This window comes from Labeo rohita, chromosome 15, assembly GCF_022985175.1.
Source record: "Labeo rohita strain BAU-BD-2019 chromosome 15, IGBB_LRoh.1.0, whole genome shotgun sequence".
NCBI lineage: Eukaryota > Metazoa > Chordata > Actinopteri > Cypriniformes > Cyprinidae > Labeo > Labeo rohita.
The window spans coordinates 29746908-29765782 of NC_066883.1; the positions used below are offsets into that span (position 1 = coordinate 29746908).

General features: G+C 34.3%; 2 protein-coding genes and 1 long non-coding RNA gene across 4 annotated transcripts in view; 1 reads left to right on the forward strand and 2 right to left on the reverse strand.

Annotated features, from left to right (window-relative positions):
- agmo (alkylglycerol monooxygenase) overlaps positions 1 to 224 on the reverse strand; it is a 42645-nt gene extending 42421 nt beyond the window's left edge. The window contains exon 1 of the mRNA XM_051129606.1: positions 1 to 224. Within this exon, the coding sequence (XP_050985563.1) occupies positions 1 to 123 (123 nt within the window). The 5' untranslated portion in view covers positions 124 to 224.
- On the forward strand, positions 130 to 5981 carry LOC127177356 (uncharacterized). The gene is made up of 3 exons (XR_007829210.1): positions 130 to 239; positions 1550 to 1614; positions 5823 to 5981. It is a non-coding gene; the product is annotated as an uncharacterized LOC127177356 (long non-coding RNA).
- meox2a (mesenchyme homeobox 2a) overlaps positions 3954 to 18875 on the reverse strand; it is a 15895-nt gene continuing 973 nt past the window's right edge. The window contains exons 2-4 of one of the 2 annotated variants that reach the window (XM_051129610.1): positions 16477 to 17004; positions 9534 to 9706; positions 3954 to 4926 (exon numbers count right to left, since the gene is read on the reverse strand). In XM_051129610.1, the coding sequence (XP_050985567.1) occupies positions 4705 to 4926; positions 9534 to 9706; positions 16477 to 16984 (903 nt within the window). In that variant the 5' untranslated portion in view covers positions 16985 to 17004 and the 3' untranslated portion in view covers positions 3954 to 4704. Of the gene's footprint in view, positions 4927 to 9533; positions 9707 to 16476; positions 18040 to 18875 lie in introns of those variants that run through there. The other variant, XM_051129607.1, reaches the window with a different exon arrangement.

Here is an 18875-nt window from a genome sequence, read left to right on the forward strand (position 1 = left end):
CTGATTGACATATTTCGGCACCTCTTGTACAGTCGCGAAAGATGATTCATTAGGAGTCATTAGACTAAACAACATACGAATCCCCTGAGAGACAGTCACATTGTTTACTTCCTCTCCCGCCATAGCGTTGGTATATGTAGTGGAAAATGAAACTATGGATCAGTGGTTCCTCTTACGGTCGGATTAAACAGATGGGCGTTTATGAGCACCTACAACAGTCTGGACCTTTGAACTTGACGGTAACGCTGATTTAGAGAGATGGATCACATGACACGACAAGCACTTTTACTTACTAAGATAAAACAGCTAAGTCGACCTATAGGCCTACTTTTACCTTTATGGCAGAAATAGCAAAAAGGGTGATTGTATAGATAAATATAGATAATATGTCGAATACACACAATTACGTAATACTCACACTTTTTGCATAATTTCACAAAATTACAAGGTTAGATGACTTAAAATGACATAAAAAAAAAACTTAAACTAAAGGAAAGTAACTTTTTTACTCTTTATATTGGACTTTTCAAATAAATGAATTAATTAAAGGACGTGTACCTACAATCTGACTTGTTAATGGATACTGAAACTTTTTTCAGATAGTAAATACTCTGTAAGTTATCACATTTTTTTATTTTTACGTCTTTATCCACCTTATTTGTGACCCTGGACCACAAAACCAGTCATAAGAGTCAGTTCTTCCAAATTGAGATTTATACATCATCTGCAAGCTGAATAAATAAGCTTTCCATTGATGTATGGTTTGCTATGATAGAACAATATTTGGTCGAGATACAACTATTTGCAAATCTGGAATCTGAGGGTGCAACAAAAATAAAATATTGAGAAAATTACCTTTAAAGTTGTCCAAATAAAGTTCTTAACATTGGATATTACTAAATAAAAATTAAGTTCTGATATATTTACTGTAGGAATTTTACAAAATATCTTCATGGAACATGATCTTTACGTAATATCCTAATGATTTTTGGCATAAAACAAAAATCAGTAATTTTGACCCATACTATGTACCTTTGACTATTGCTACAAATATACCTCAGCGATTTAAGACTGGTTTTGTGGTCCAGGGTCACATTTGTCCTGTAAGAGTGGGCGTGGCCATTTTTAAATGTGGCTTCCGATGTCATTCGCACCAGTTGTTTTTACCCTGGTGAAAAAACCAGCATATGCTGGTAGGTATGTTTTGATGCTGGAATGATGGTTAGGTATGTTTTGATGCTGGTTTAAGCTGGTCCTTTGCTGGTTTATGCTGGTCCTTGACCAGCAAAAAACAGCAAAGGACCAGCTTAAACCAGCATCAAAACCTACCTAACCAGCATTCCAGCATCAAAACATACCTACCAGCATATGCTGGTTTTTTCATCAGGGTAGCTGTACAAAATAACGCTTGTTTTACTGCTTGATTGCAAACTGGTATGTTTTACCATACTATTTTAATGTATTATCTTAATTATGAAAACACTGGTTTGTAGTGCAAACCTTTTACTGTTTACTGCACTTTGTTATTCTTCTGGCTATTTCCCTACAGCGGCTAACGAACTGGAAGTCTCGCGCATTCAGAGAAAACGGCTTACTTCTGCACTGAAAAATAAGGTGGGTTGTTTTAAATGATTTTATTATAAAGAATTTTATTTTTCTAAACATAAAAAGACAGAAGCCTATCACAAGAGAATCCCTTTAAGGCCACAGCGGCAAACTGTGAATTAACGCATATTTTGGAAAAGCGGCGGTTGTAGTGTCTGCTGCTGTTTTTGGCTCGGACTATATTTAAAAACAATGTAGCTTTTCCTGTCCAGGAGAAAGAACCTAAGAAGTCAAAGGGCAGTAAAAGGCTTCGATGTGAAACAGAGAGTAGCATGACTTTGTGTGTGACCTCTCTATTCCATTGTGTAGGAAGTTCCAGAAATCTCCTTGGTGATATGAAAACATTCAAACAAAATATCTTTTTGTGGTTTCTTCCGTCAAAAGCAGTTGAAGCTCCAACTGATTCTTTTGGCAGGACCCTCAGAATCACTGCTCCTGGTGGGCAAACGTGTCTTGATTCTCCTGGCTTGCATTACGAATTAGAATGCAGGCTCACTCTGTGGCGACAGCGAGAACGGACCATAACAATATTTCAGACCTGATTTTGTAATAGAATATGATCCGTTTGCTCACCCACCTCTCAGAATTAAGGCAGAAGTCCTGACCCTGCCTGGAGGAGAAGCTGAATTTAGCATATTCCCCTGCCCCTTCCTTAATAACTTATTCATGTAAGCTCCTCGCTCAGCCTTAGCATATATTCGTCTCATAATCATGGTGATGAGTCGCAGACCCTCGTCAGATTTCTCCATAGAAACATTCAACTTAAGGCGTGAAGGTGCCGAGGGTTAGAAAAATGTTCTGGACTTGCAGCTGAATACACAACAACGGTCCAGTCCAATTGCGTGCAATTAAGGCCCAAAATTTCAGCTTCTGTAAAGAAAGTCCCTATTGCTCAGCAACAGCATAAAAGTAGATGGAAAGTGACTCAAGACAGATGACACAAATTCTAACCACTGCTTACAAATCTTTCATTACTCACTGCTGCAGGCAGTAGATGCCTTCACATTAAATTAAGATAATTGTGTAAAGATTATTGATTTTTCATAAATTGAAATACATCTTTTTAAATAAAACTGTGTTGAAATAATAATAATAATATTTTTAACATGAACAAATAGTATTTTTTTTTTCATGTTTAAAGAATTAATTTACACTCATTTGAATTTCTAATTTTAAAAATGTATAAATGTAAATATATACATATATACATATATATATATATATATATATATACACACACACAATTTATTTGTTTTTGGAAGCCTGTTTTTTTCCACTGAATGAATGAAGAAACAAAGAAAGAAAGAAAGAAAGAAAGAAAGAAAGAAAGAAATAAGGTAATTGCAACTCATAAATTTATACTTTTTTTTCCTCAAAATTGCAATACAGAAACCAGAAAGTCAGAATTCTGACTTTCTCATAATTCTAAGTTTATATCTTGTTACATTTTGTGGCTTTTGTGCCATTAACTCACTTTTTTCTCACAATTGTGAGTTTATATCCACACTTCTGACTTTTCTGCTCAGAATTGTGCATTTGTATCTCAGAACAGCAAGATAAAAGTCAGAATTGTAAGATATAAACTCAGAATTGCATGAAAAAAGTCAGAATTATGAGATATAACTCAGAATTGTGAGAAAAAAAAATCAGAATGGTGAGATATAAACTAGGAATTGCAAGAAAAAAGTCAGAATTGTGAGATATAAGCTTGGAATTGCACGAAAAAGGCAGAATTGTGAGATATAAATTGGAATTGCACGAAAAAAGTCAAATTGTGAGATATAAACTTGGAATTGAAAGAAAAAGGCAGAATTGTGAGATATGAGCTCAAAATTGCAGGGGAAAAAAATCAGAAATGTTAGATAAAAACTCAGAATTGCAAGAAAAAAGACAGAATTATGAGATGTAAACTTGGAATTGCAAGGAAAAAAATCTGAATTGTTAGATTAAAAACTCGTAATGTCAAGAAAAACGATATAAACTCGGAAAAAAGTCAAAATTGTGAGATATATACTTGGAATTGCTAGAAAAAAGTCAGAATTGTGAGATATAAATTGAAATTGCGAGAAAAAAGTCACAATTGTGAGATATAAACTCGGAAAAAAGTCCAAATTGTGAGATATAAACTCAGAATTGTGAGAAAATGTCAGAAATGTGAGATATGAACTCACAATTGCGAGAAAAAAATCAAAACCCCAAAAAAGGCCCAACAAAAATGTCCTACAAAAACCAAATGGGCAGCAATTCCATCAGCTGGCCTGAAATTGTAGTCGAAAGCCTCAAATCCTTCTTCAAGCAGTGTCTTTCATTAGCTGACCTCAAAACAAGGAAAAAAAAATCATACCAAGTAACATACGAAAAGTTTATTGTTGAAGCATGTGGTATTGTGTGCACATGATACAGCTGTCAGATTTTTGAAAAATAGGAATACTTATATTTACATGACATAATATCATCTAAAATGTTTTTGACGGCACGCTTGATCGTTCATTATTCCGATGACATCATCATTGTACAAAAACATACAGTAGAAATCAATTAAGGCACAGAAATTGACAGTGCAAACTAAAACTTACACCTTTTCAACACAAGCTCAGAATGGAATGTTGTTGGGCCAGATTGGACTGCTAGATTCTGTCTTTCAAGTAAAAGAGCAGTAGAAGGGTACTTTAAAGGTGCTGTAAGTGATTACTTTATGGAATAGCATGCAGAAAATATCCATACGACCTGACAGAAGTCCCTAGGCTCTGTAAACACCAACACAAGTCTGGGATGCAATACAGGCAGGATTTTGAAAGGACTTACAGCACCTTTCAAACGTGTAAACATTTCCGTCAAACAAGCAAGGCACTTTTTCTTTGTGAATATTGATGCCACAAATATTCTGTATCATCCAAATGCACAACAATACATCAGTCCTGCATACATTTTTACATGTTTAGTGAGCATTGTCACTACTCGGAGGTGTTGCGATAGGCGTTGTATTGCGGTGCCTCCTCATTGGCACATGTGGTGTTGCTTTGTGTACTTTTAGTCTGTACTTTCAGTCTGAAATGTGACCCCAGATAAGCATCGAAAGGCGAATGGGATCTGTTTGTATCATAAGTGAGCATGCTCAGAGCTCTGGTCACTGTCGTGGCTGTCCTCATTGTTGATTAGCGAGTCCGGCGTATGGTGGAGTCCAGGAATTCCCGAAAACTCGGAGGGAAGCAGCGTTCCCTTTTTCACATTCACAAGCTCTTTTTCTCTCGCTACCGCCCCCTGTTGGCCTCCTTTTACTCGCTTCCATTTCATCCGTCTGTTCTGAAACCACACTTTTACCTAGTGGGAAAGAAAGACACATGACTTTCCATGTTCTATTATTTGGCATCAGTTCTTAAAGGATTAGTTCACTTGCATAATAAAAAATTCCTGATAATTTACTCACCTCTATGAAGTCCAAGATATTCATGCCTTTCTTTCTTCAGTCGAAAAGAACTTACGGTTTTTGACGAAAACATTTAGTGAACTTTAATGGTGGCCAACAGATTGAAGGTCCAAACTGTAGTGCTTCAAAGGGCTCTATATGATCCCAGCTGAGGAATTAGGGTCTTATCTAGTAAAACAACCAGCCATTTTCTAAAAAAGAAAACAAATTTATATACTTTTTAACCACAAATGCTCATCTTGCACTAGGTTGATTCACGCATTACATAATAATGCACGCAAACGTGCAAAGAAAGTCAAACGCCCTTTAAAAGGTAAAACAACAGTGTCGGATGATTTTGAAGTTGGAGGAGAAAATGAGATGTAGTTTTTCGCCCTACCTTACCTTTCCGAAAAACACAGATGAAGAACTAACCGTTCGTGACTTTTCCAATGCGATTACTTAATGCGTTAAGTCTCTTTGTGATTAAAAAGTATATACATTTTTATTTTTTTAGAAAATGACCAATCGTTTTGCAAGATAAGACCCTTAATCCTCGGCTGCAATTTAGACCTTCAAACTGTTGGCCACCATTTAAGTCCATTATATTGGAGAAAAATCCTGGAATGTTTTCCTCAAAAACCTTAATTTTTTTTCAACTGAAGAAAGAAAGACATCTTGGATGACATGGAGGTGAGTAAATTATCAGGAAATTTAAATGGAACCTTTATTTTTAAGAGTCTAATTTGTCAGCAAATTTGTATGTTCACTCGTTGGTGCAGATGATCTGTTTACTGTGGTTTTTTGGCAGAGCGATTGGAGAGGTGGACCAGGCCATGACTCACCAAACTCCAGTAAGCTAATATCCCTCGATCAGGTGCATAAGTACCATGTGATCAGTTGACCGCCCTGCTATTCTGAGGCATGATCCACAAAGTTTGGAATTGTGTTTCTCTGAAGAAGTTCGAAATAAAACATGGCGTTCAATGCACGTATTTGGCTGCTATTTCCAGTTCAGCAATAATTGGAGCCCATCTGTTTTGTGGCATCAGTCATTTCCGTCTTTTCCTTGCTAGAGCCAGTATTTACGTTTCCCAGAATGATGATTGAGCTGTTTCTTAAATGGTCACTGCAGTGCAAGTAAGGCTCGCCGGGGGGACCCGGCCACCATACACTAAAAATTATTTCTGGAGTGGCATAACGCAGTAGATGGTCACATGAAATAGACCGTAATTTGTCATACGCAATCAGACATGAGGAATACCAGGCTAAATCAGCAAAATGATGTCATTTGAAGTATTTTTCCCAAATGACCATCAATGGCTTTCAATGGCCACCATGCACTAAAATGATTTCTGGTGGAGATAATCATATGGAATGGACCAGAATTCTACATACGCAATCAGACTTAAAGAAAACCAGGCCCAAATCAGCAAAATTATGTCATTTGAGCCTTTTTTTTAACCAAATGGTTATCAAACTTGATGGTTAAGTTCAAAAGCACATTTTACTTTCAAAATACATACACAATGATTTGTTCAGTTAATGTTTCAAGAAATGTTTCAAGTCTACTAGAACACTATTCAATTGGCCACCCAAGTTCATTACTGTCAGCACTGTAAGAGTGCCACTCTTAAAATATATCTGCAACGTTTGCAATTCTTCTCTCAGCCTGAAAACGTTGAGTATGTTACTGCTTACAGGTTAGTGCACGTCATTAGACAAAAAAAAAAAAAAAAAAAACATATATAAAAACTAGATATGCATTTTCTAAAAACACATACCATCGATGCATAGAAGCATTGGAAAAAAAATTAAAGTTGAAGAGTGGTTCTGCGTAAATGAAATCAGAGACTCTTTGCAGTTGTCATAAAACTCAGCACACAGCTTGATTTCTCTTGGTTGCACATGGGAATTACAACAAGACGGCTATGATTAAACCGATGCAAAAAGAAAAAAATAGACAAGTATGCAAAAAAGCCAATCATAATGCAGATGAAATCATTGTTTTTGGTTAGGTTTTGAGTGCTGACCATTCATTAAGTCAATCGAAAGTCTGCGAACTTTAATTTTTAATTTCTCAAAAATTAAAAAAGTTAACAAATTAAAAGATAATATATGTGTAAATGTGTGAATTATAATTTGATAAATAAATAAATGAAACTAAGTTTGAACATGGTTAGTTAAGCATTTCAGACTGTATTAGAGTTTAATTTATAAGAATCAGTATAAGTCTGTGGAAATATTTAAAATTTTATTTCAAAAATTCTTTTAAAAAAGTAAAAAAATAATTAAAATAAAATAAAATATAAACATATAACATATGAAATGTATAAATAAATAAAAATAATTTGCATGTTAAGTAGTTTAGACTGAATTAACCATAAAACTAATTCTAAACATATTAGATGTTGAAAGCTGAACAGTCTATCAATATAGGAATATGGGTCAATGATTAAATAAAAAAAAAAAAAAAGTAAAATGTCTCAGTGTTTTTTTGTTTGTTTTTTGACCCCACCGGCTTTCAGTGTACTGACAATAAGTATCTATAAGAAACTAAATTAATGTATTTTTCTTTTTTAGGTGATCTTTCCCTTTTAACTGTTTTCAGACAGATTTCCCCTCCCCAACACCCCCCTCAACAGCCACTGGTCAGTCAAACTGATAGCCCCGCCCCTAAACTCATGCTATTGGTTGACTCACTGTTGCTGTGTCAGGCTGCTGCTATGTGGATTCTAAAACAAACAGTAGAATGTTTTGAAAACAATTAGAACTTCAAATTGTCTCCATATAATAATAAACTGTGATGGGGAAGAGTATTTTATAAAACTGTCCTTGATTCTGATTGGTTGAGCCGTGTTCAAAGCTGTTGTAAATTACTCTACATAATACACCTTTGTTTACGTTTGTGTGTTGCAAAAAAGAAAAAAATAGAATCAGAATGCAGACAAAATCATTGTTTTTGGTTGGGATTTGAGTGCTGACCATTCATAAAGTCAATGGGAAGTCTGCACAATTTAATATTTAATTTCTCAAAAATTAAAGTTAACAAATAATATATGATAATATATGTGTAAATGTGTGAATTATAATTCGATTATCACAGTTTGTTAAGCATTTCAGACTATTAATTGGAGTTTAATTTATAAGAATCAGTATAAGTCTATGGAAATATTTCAAACTTTAAAAATTCTTTCAAAAAAAGTAAAAACAGATATAAAATGTATAAATAAAAAGTTTAAAAAGAACTTGCATTTTAAGTAGTTCAGACTGAATTAACTACAGAACTAATTCTAAATGTTGAGGAATATTACATTTTGAAAGCTGAACAGTCTATAAATATGGGAATTGTCAATGGTTAAATAAAAAAAAAATATTTAAAAATGTTTTTAAAATGAATAAACAATTTTTTTTTTTAATTTTAAAAAATTCTAATTTAATTTGTAATATTTCAAATCTTTGGATTTTTTACATTTTAAATAAATTTTTAAAGCAAAGCTAATAATAATATATATAAAAATGTATTATTCATTATAAATAAAAAATAAGTTTGAATTATTTTATTTCAAATAGTTATGTATTTCAGACTGCACAAACTGAAAGAGTTTAAATAAAACCCCTAAAACATTTAGGAATATCAGTGCAGTGCTGTCTTGCAGAGGCTGTAATAAATTTAATCAAAGATAGCTATTTTAATTAGGCTCTGCAATATTATTATCATGATTAGTAACCATTTTACATGTGCAAAATGGTGGTGGCCCTACAGTCATACTACAACTCGTGCCACAAAAATCCAGCGCTCCAGCAGGTTCACACAGGGATCACGTTGCAGGAGACGGATTTGCTTACTTGTCGTGTGGCAAGGTTTTTAATTCTAAGCCTTGGGAATGTATCCCCGAAGAATGTAGCATAATTTCAGGCCACAGATGTCACTTCCTTGTGGGATCCTTGGCACACTGCAAAGTCTGATGAAACCAGAAGGTCTAAAAACACATTTGTAATGTAAAATGCTGCGACGTTTTAATTTACAGAAACTGGACGGCTCATTGAACAGTTAAAAAATCTTATGAATGGTGTTCTAAATAGTGTTCTAATGATGTCATTTCAAAAGCAGCAAGCATTATGTCATCTCTTTATGTCTGTAGAATTCAATAAACTTCAATGGTTTAATAAGATTACATAGTTGTTTGGTTAAAACATCAAAAAGTTACAACAACCCATATTTCGCTGGCTCCAAAATAAAGCGTCATGTGCTATTTATTTCACATATGGCTGTAGGAAGCACCTTCCCACGCAGAGACCAATTTGTAAGACGGAGCGGCAAGACGGAAGTGCCTTAGCGGACAGAACTTCCTTCGCCTCTCCCGTTACTTGACTACAGCCAAAAAGAGATCTTGCAGAAACATCTGGAACACAATAGTCCCAGTCCATAGCCACAGCTGGATAGAACAGCACCGAAAAGCGGTAGCTTCTGACAGAATGATTGATGAAAAGGTACGAGGTCGCGGTTGGGTCATCTCACCTGCCTTTCCGTGAGGTCCAGGTTTACGGCGATTTCGTACCGCCTCAGTCGGGTCAAATAGTTGTGATGGGCGAATTCTGCCTCCAGTTCTCGAATCTGCTCCTTGGTGAACGCCGTCCGCTCCTTCCTTGGCTTACTGCTCACATCCGATTTGTAATTCCCATCTTGGGACTCTTAAAAGAAAAGCAAGAATGGAAGAAAACATTTCAGAGACGGTCACCCAAAACATCAGCATCAACGTCAAGTTCCACAACAAAACGGCCTTTGAAACCCAATCAGCTCATTTCAGCGCAATCGTTCCAATTAAATACAATCACTGCAGGGTTTGAAATCCCAGAAATGTCATAAAGGAAAGCAGAGGAATACTGCCAGTCATCTTTTACGATGCTGCAATTGTTCATGCCAGCTGTTTGTAAAAGTCAACCCCAGCCGTGAGTTTTCATAAACCGCTCACAATGAGTTGGCGCTCGGCAGAACACTTTCCAAAGACTTCATTTGACTTACTGTTAATGGAATCCGCTACCCTTGTAGTTTTAATATGGAACAAAACAGTACTGGAGGATGTGTAAAAATATATTTCCTTAGTTTATTTACCTCAAAATTTTATGAGCGTCTTCCAGTCAAGCTGCCAACTCAAAACAATTTTCAGTGGACTGTTTCTTATTCCCTCCCTCGCTGTCAATTACGGTGAATTGCTTTCTTCAGTTTCAAGTTTTTTTGTGTGTGTTTGACCGAGCACGAACGCATAAAAGTGCACATATTTACAGTTACATGTGGTTATTGCTAGAGCCCAGTTACGTCAAGTCTAATCTTGAATGGGAAACGCTAAAGGTCAGTGAGGAAATGTCAGATTAGACCTGCAATCCATCCTATCAGAGACACATGTGCTTCTTTTGTTTTGACACTGGAGGAAGGAAATTTTATTCTTTTTTTTTTTTTTAAAGACGTGCGCCTTGCTGTGATTCACTTTCAAAGGGCACATCAAGCTTTTGGGTTCATTTATCTAAGGGTGTGGAGTGAGCGCTAATCCAACTAGCAATCCAAAACCCAGCTGTAAATAGAGTCGGCTTTAATGAAACCCCATCCGCAAGTTGCTCTGCCATTTCAGCACAAATCAGCATGGCATTTCAAATACATCATTTTTAATGTTTTCAAATGTTAAAATACGTTGTAATATCCCGTTTTAAACAAATAGTTCAGCCAAAAATGACAATTCTGTCAACTTCACTCACCGTCATGGTTTTTTAAACCTGTATGGCTTTCTTTCTTCAGTGGAAAAAGAATATATTCTGAAAATGCCTGTAAATGTTTTTTTTTTTTTTTTTTTTTTGACCCCACTGGCTTTCACTGTACAGTCAAAAACAGTTAAAACATTGTTCTATCATCTTCTATCAAAAGAAACTAAATTAATAGATTTTTCTTTTTTGAGTGATCTTTCCCTTTTAACTGTTTTCAAACAGATTTCCCCCCCAAAAACCCTACTCAACTGCCATTGTTCAGCCAAATGGATAGCCCCACCCCCAAACTCATGCTATTGGTTGAGTCAGTGTTGCTGTGTCAGGCTGGTCAGATTCTCAAACAAACAGAAGAATGTTTTGAAAACAATTAGAAAGAACTTTAGGTTGTCTCTTTATATTATCTGGGATAGGGAAAAGTATTTTAATCTATTTTAGTTTTATTACACCCATCACCTTGTAGATCTCATTATAGGTGGATGTTCAGATGAAGTGTCAGATTGCTCAGCTACATCAGGGTGGCTATAAAGACATGCTAGACGTGTTATTTAAAGGGAACCCTGGGTATTCAGACTTGTATGGCTTAATATAACATAAATGATGTCTCTTACTAAAAATATGTAGTAGAAAACCTATTAAAGATTTACGTTATTTTAAAAAAATCCACATCGTTTTATACATATTTTTGGACTATGGGCCAGTTCTAGGGTGAGTGGATATCCGGAGTTTAGCCCAGAAACATTAATGTGTTTGTCAGAATACATGGAGTACACTTCAAATAAAGTAGGTTATGCTGAAAAGTTACATTGGCTAAGTGGCTTATTTTATTATTTTTAAAGAGACAAGTATTATTAATTATAATGTGCACTTACTAACTGCATAAATAATATTATTAAATTACTGTTTTAAATATGAAATTTAGAACACATAAGTATGAAATAGAATAGAATGATACTTGAATGAAAAATGAGACTAAAATTACCAGTAGGTGAGTCGTTGAGTCATTTATTCAGTCGATTCATTCAAATGGCTGATTCGTTAAGAAACAAAGTAAGAAATGGGATCACTGATTCAAGGTGTTCAAAAAAGGCAAATTCATTCAGTAACGAAACACTGCTGTGCAGACGCATAACATGGCTTTGTTTAGAACCGTTTTTGCATAATAGAGCAAAAAGACAATATTTTCTCTACGATTTAAATCACTTAATATGACACTTACTAAAGCCTGCCACTGACTTTCATATATCTGTTCATATAATCATTCTAAGTGTGTGTGTCCTAGAAAGTCTGTGCATATAATACCATGATTAAAAAAAAAACAGTAATCTAATTCAGTATTATGAATTTACATATAGGCTACAGTAAGTTAAAGATACCTGAAGCAGCTGCATTTTGCTGTTTAAGCACTGGTTTAATAGAAATCATTTTAATGCACATGGAAACTCAATCTTGATGAGCACAAGACATGGTAATAAAAACATTCGGGGCTTTACTGAAAACATTTGGGGCTTCAGCCCCCTTAGCCCACCCCTAGGGGGCGCCATTCTCAGTGAGCTACTGCCGCTACCTGTTGCTATTTTTACTGCAACACAACGTGGATAATAATACAATGATACGATGACCACAGCTACTGAAAGAGCTTACAGGTGGCAATGGATATAAGCACAGGCTTAAACCAAATGCCATACCATCGATTTTCTTTGTAAAGAAGTTTAAATGCCCCAGGATAGAGTAAAATCCACGCTAAAAAAAAAAAGCTGCGGCGTCATGACAAGCATCTCCATGTTTATTTCTTGTCAGGATGGCATCTAGCGTTTCTTGTCTCTGCCATTTGTAAGTAGCTGTAGTCTACTAAAATCCTCAAGGCATCAGGTCTAAAGTGGAGAGAACAAAGACGAAGGTCTTTACTAAGTTTTATTCATCCACAAGGCATCTTTCCATTCTTTTCTCTTCTTCTTATCGCTCGGAAAGCAGTGAAGACTTACATGGCTTTTCTTGCTGCCCTTCGACTGAAAATTACCACCTAAAGCCACACGATGTGGCGTCATATAAGTATTTTATTTTCCGAGTTGTGTATTCTGAGTTGTGCTGCGGTAAAAATAACAACAGGTTAAAAAGAGCAACCATTTGACGTCATCGAAATAATGGCGCCCCCCATGGTTTTTTTTAAATAACGTAAATCTTTCATGGGTTTTCGACTACATATTTCAGCAAGATACATCATTTATATTATATTAAGCCATACAAGCCATACAATACCCGGTATAAATTACAGGTTCAGATTTGCAGGTTGAAAAGGACAGAGAATTGGGTTGAAAATTTCAAAAAGCATTTGTGCAATGATATTATAGATAGTTTAACATAGAAGTTGCACTTTTTAGTGACTCATGCTCATTGTTCAAAGAACAAATAATCACCACGTGATTTCTAGCTACAGAACGGCAGCTGTGACAGCCCAGTTTTAGCTAAAATTTCTGTGAATTCGAGTCACAGAAAAGACTTTGGCTGAATATGGGTCTGATTAAAACAAGCGCAGAAAGGCACGTTTATTGCGGGCTAAACGCAGCCATTGTGGAGTGAGAAAAACCAACACAAGCAGCGTTTTGCGAACAGAGCTGTTCTGAGTTAAAGCAACTTTTCCCGGCTTGCCGACACGGCGGTTACACCACAGCAATTAGGCCTGCGCCTTAACTTTTATCTCGTCTTTAAAAAAAGCAAAGTCCTGGGGAAAAAAAAGGAGCAGGATGGCCCGAGCTTTCAAAGATGATTTTAAAAACTACAGCTATAATGAAAATTTAGACATCGACTTTAATATTCTAGATAAACACACTGAAGCTGAGCTTTATCGGTGGAAAAAAAGCAACCAAAATGAATATCACACAAACCCACATGACAAAATACACGCTAGGCTGCTGTCGACAATCCAAACCAGCCATGTGCTGTTTTATTAGAACAGCCACACATGCTTTGAATAAATCAAACAATATATCTTAAGATGAACATATCTTAAAATGCATTAAAACGATGACGCTCGTTGCATTGACTGATGCTTATTATAAAATCATTCTGTGAAGCAGAGACTTATTTTTTGTTACGCCATAGTTACTCTGAAATCAAGAACAGAATATTAAAACATTTTAATAACTTAATTAGTACATTTAAATACATTTTAAAAACTATAATACTCAAAATAGAACAACTCTGTTCAAAAGCACAAAACGCATCTGTGAGAATTACTATTAAACACAAATACATGCAAAAATTCTATACATTTTTAGGCCAAACCAATGTCTAAAACAATATTAATTTGCTATTAATTTGCTATTTATTTGTAAATCTCACTTTCACTGTCAACATGCACTGAAATGTTTGATATCTTATTAAAAAACACGTCCTAGGTAAATCACCCAAGATGAAAATTAAGACAGAATTTATAAATATATAAAAAGCAATATATCTAAATGTGTATAAACTACTGTGGAGCCATCTAAGTCTGTTAGAGCTTTCCAGCAGTGGAACAAGTGTATTTATATTATGTTAATTTTGGGTTGGCGCAAATGAGGATAAATCAACATCTGCAGGGCTGTGCCTCTTGTGTGGACCTGAACTTTGTTTTAAAGGGCAGAAAGTAGTTAAAATTCCCTTTGAAGTAACAAGATCGTAAAAATACATTTTATGATCCATTTTATGCAGTGTTAAATTGATTTTTTAACAGTAGAGGCAACTATTCCAGACAAAACAAATTGGAGATGCTCATCAGCTTCTTTTGCAGTGAACCGTTTTTTGCGTTTACTTCATATCTCTCTGCCCGTTTTACCCATCAGCAAACCTAAAAATAAAGTAACAGTATCTTCCCATTTCGATTCCAATGTACAAACAAATTATATTCAAAGAGAAAGCTGCTCACAGCACTCCTGTCATCTGCTGTTCGGCTTTTCGTGTTAAATGCCAACACAGGCGTCCCTGTTCTCTCTCTCAGGCCATGGCATTAGTTACTTTACCACAAGCGTTATTTTCTGCTTGCCAGAAAATGAGGAGATGAAACAGATGAGACTAAACGTGAATCATGCGTGCAGTTAAATGCCCACACAAGAGTTACAATCTGCCTTCTTACTAGCCAAAATAATTGCTTCTGTGCGTGTCAGCCAACACCTACAAAACTCTTGTGCGAAAAAACACGGCTCCACATTTCCGAACGCTGGATTGGAGAATCTTTTTCCGAAAACACTAGCACTGATTGTGAAGGCTGATAAAATGCACTATGACTTATTCAATTCTGTTTTCAGTTACAATAAAACAAACAGATGCTTTAAGAGAAACCTTTTGTGTTTCATGGGAACTAAAACAACTCAATGACAAAAGAAGTGATTTTCCAGAAAACATTACAAAGAATTTATCATAAGGCATAACGTCATATGTTCTTGTAAAATGCAAAAGCTAAAAGTAAATTAATTCAAAGCTTTATGTATAATATTTATAGAATATATATATATATATATATATATATTTTTTTTATATATATATATATAAATATATATGTAAAACATTTATAAGTATTTAAAATGTTATTTATACGTAATATTTGGAAAACAAAATACATATTCTAAATAATATCTGGAAAATATACATATATAAAATTATATAAAATTGCATATTTTACAAACAAATATTTTACTTACATATTACTTACAAATATTTAAAATGTAATTTACATGTAATATTTGAAAAAGAAAACATATATTATAATAAAAAATAAATAAAATAATTTAAAAAATTAAATATTATATATAAATATAAATAGTACATTTATAAGGATTTAAAGTTTAATTTATATATAATATTTGTAAAATAAAATATATTATAAATGAAAACATATATATATATTACAAATTATAGAATAATAATACAAAAAAAATAATACAAGTATTTAAAATATTAATATTTTTAAAATCATTATAATATTAGGAAAATAAAATATATATTATAAATCATATTTGGAGAATATACACAAAATGATATAAAATTGCACATTTTACAAAAAAATATTTTACTTACATTTTACTTACAAATATTTAAAACGTACATGTAATATTTGAAAAAAAAAATATATATATTTTATATTTTACTACATTTTACTTACAAATATATTATTTGATATAAATATTATGTATAAATATTATATATATATATTATATAAATATTATGTATAAATATTATATATATATATATATATATATATAACAAATATTATATAAAATATAAATAATATATTTGTAAATATTTAAAATGTAAAGTGTCTATAGTATTTGGAAAATAAAATATTTAAAATAAAAAGATTATAAATAATAAAAAAATATTTTATATAAACATAAGTATTTAAAATGTAATTTACTAATAATATTTGAAGAATATCTGGAGAATATACATATAAAAAATTATATAAAATTGCATATTTTACAAACAAATATTTTACCTACATTCTACTTACAAATATTTAATAATTAACCTCTTCTAAATATGTATTGATATAATACTTAAAAACTTCAAACAATATGAGACTTCATCATAATACTAACAATATCCAACCTGTAAGATTTCCAAAAATAGTAGATAGAAACTTTCCATGAAAAATGACTTGATCAGATCAAACCCTTTTCTTTTAATCTAAGTATAAATTAGTATAAAATAAAAATGAGCTTGTTTCTTACCAGAGCTGTCGCTTCTCCGTTTGCTATTCCTTTTCTCCGCCTCGGCTGGAGACATCGTATGACGTCCGAAATCCCCTCCGGGAACACACGAGGCACCCGATGGCACCCCTCCGCCGAGGCTCGGCGTGCTTGCGCAAAGACTGGGGCCCCCGGGCCCCATATCTACAGAGCCAGAATCAGGGGCCGAGATGCCCAGCCCCAGACGGGCGCCTGCTGGAGAAGCGCCTGCCGTCTGCGGTATGTGCCATCCGGTCTGCTGCGGCTGGGGTACGTGATGATGATGATGCTGCTGAGACATGGGCGGCCCTCGCTGGTGCCCGTGTCCCCCAAACAGTCCCCCATCCTCACCCGGGTAACCGCTCACGATGCAGGTCGAAGAAGGAGAGGAGGTGGCGAGGTCAGGGTACGAGGAGAGGTGCTCGGAGCGTCCGTGAAGGGCGAAGGCGGGGTGCAGGGCCTGCGGAGGGGCGTGAGGGCTGCGCAAACAGCCGAACAGCGTGTGATCCATCGCATGCACGAAAGCAGCCGCTGGTGGAACAAAAACCACAACGAGAAAACTTCCCAAACAGCAGAAACGCAAAAAGCTCCGTCGCTTCTGACTTCAAACAGTGTCTCCTTAAACAAAAATGAAGGAAAAGGAAAAAGTGTGTCTGTACACGTGTGTGTGTGTGTGTGTGTGTGATAATCCCATGCACGTTGCGATCGAGAGTTGCCAGGCAGCGCGGCTAAACAGCAGCAGCTGATGATGATGAGAGCTGAATCTCAGTTGACAGTCTAGCGCAGACTGTGGCCCAGCTGAGAGGGAAAGGTGCTTCCTAACGGTGGCCGGGCTTTTGGGCAATGGGCTGGGACTGAAGGAGGGGTGGGAGATGTTATAAATAGGGCCGTAACATGAGAGGGAGGCTGGGTCACAGAACCCCGCCACAACTGTCCACTGAATCGAGCCTAGTCCAGCCCTGCTGCTCCATACATCTTAAAACATGACAGAAAATAACAGGCGGATTTTCAGTTCGGCCCTTTTTAATCTCTCTGGTGATTTGTGTTCAAAACTATGACTTTTTCTTTCAGTCCCAAATGACAAAAGCCAGACTGGTTGAGAAGGTCAGAGCAGCTGAGAGGGGTTAAAAGTGTTAATGGGTTGTTGATCTTCAGCACTTTCTCCTCTGTTGTGAGGATGATTTAGAGGACAAGAGCTCAGTGCTAGAAGCCACTAAGCAGTAGATCTTTTTCTATTGGAAGTACAAGAAGTATACACACCAGTCAAAAAGTGTCTTCTGCTCACCAAGCCTGCATTTATTTGATCCAAAATACAGTAAAAGCAGTAATATTATGAAATATTTTGTACTATTTTAAATATCTGCTTTCTATTTGAATATATTTCAAAATGTAATTTATTCCTGTGATTCCAAAGCTGAATTTTTAGCATCAATTTAGCATTCAGCATAAATAAAAAAAAAAATTAAAAGTCATTTTAAATAGTAAAAATATTTTACAGTAAAAGATTTTACTGTTTTTGCTGTACTTGGGATCAAACAAATGTCGGCTTGGTGAGCAGAAGATAAAATATTTAATATCTTACTGTTTAAAAACTTTTGACTGGTAGCTTGTGTGTATGTATGTATATATACACATATGTATATTTTTTCATTTCTGATTAATTATCATAAAATGAAAATTATTTCAAAATAAATTTGGTAGAAAACTGTAATTATGTTAGATTAATTTATTGTTCAAAAAGTCTGGGATTGGTAATTTTTTTTTTTTGACATTTTAAATTAACTTGTATTTAAATGGTATTTCATTTCATTACATTTTATTTTTAATTTAATTTTTTATTTAATTATTAACAATTTAAAATATCTTAATATATTTTAAACTATCACGGCAAAGTTGAATTTTCAGAAGTTGTGTCCCTTTATATATTCTATGGAAACAGTGATGAATTTTTCTTTGACAAATAGAAAATTCAAAAACGAAAATATTTTGCAACATTATATACGTCTTTGCCATCACCTTTGATCAATTAAATGTATCCTTGCTGAATAAAATCATTCATCTTTAATTCAGCGTTATTAAAAAATGTAAATAAAAAAGATTATTGGAACACATTTTACAAGAACAAAAAGATAATGTAAAATGTTAATTTATTTATTTTGCTGTATATATATTTTTAAAATATCATTTGATATATACATATAATCTCTTAATTATTAAGGCCATAAAAACAGCAGCTACAACCATAATAATAACATTAATTAGTTAAAATAGTTTAAAATTATAGTTTTTACACTAATGTGTATAAACTAACATGAACGCACAGAGAACAATACATTTATTACACTATTTATTAATCTTTGTTAATGTTAATAAAAATACAGTCGTTCAATGTTTGTTCATGT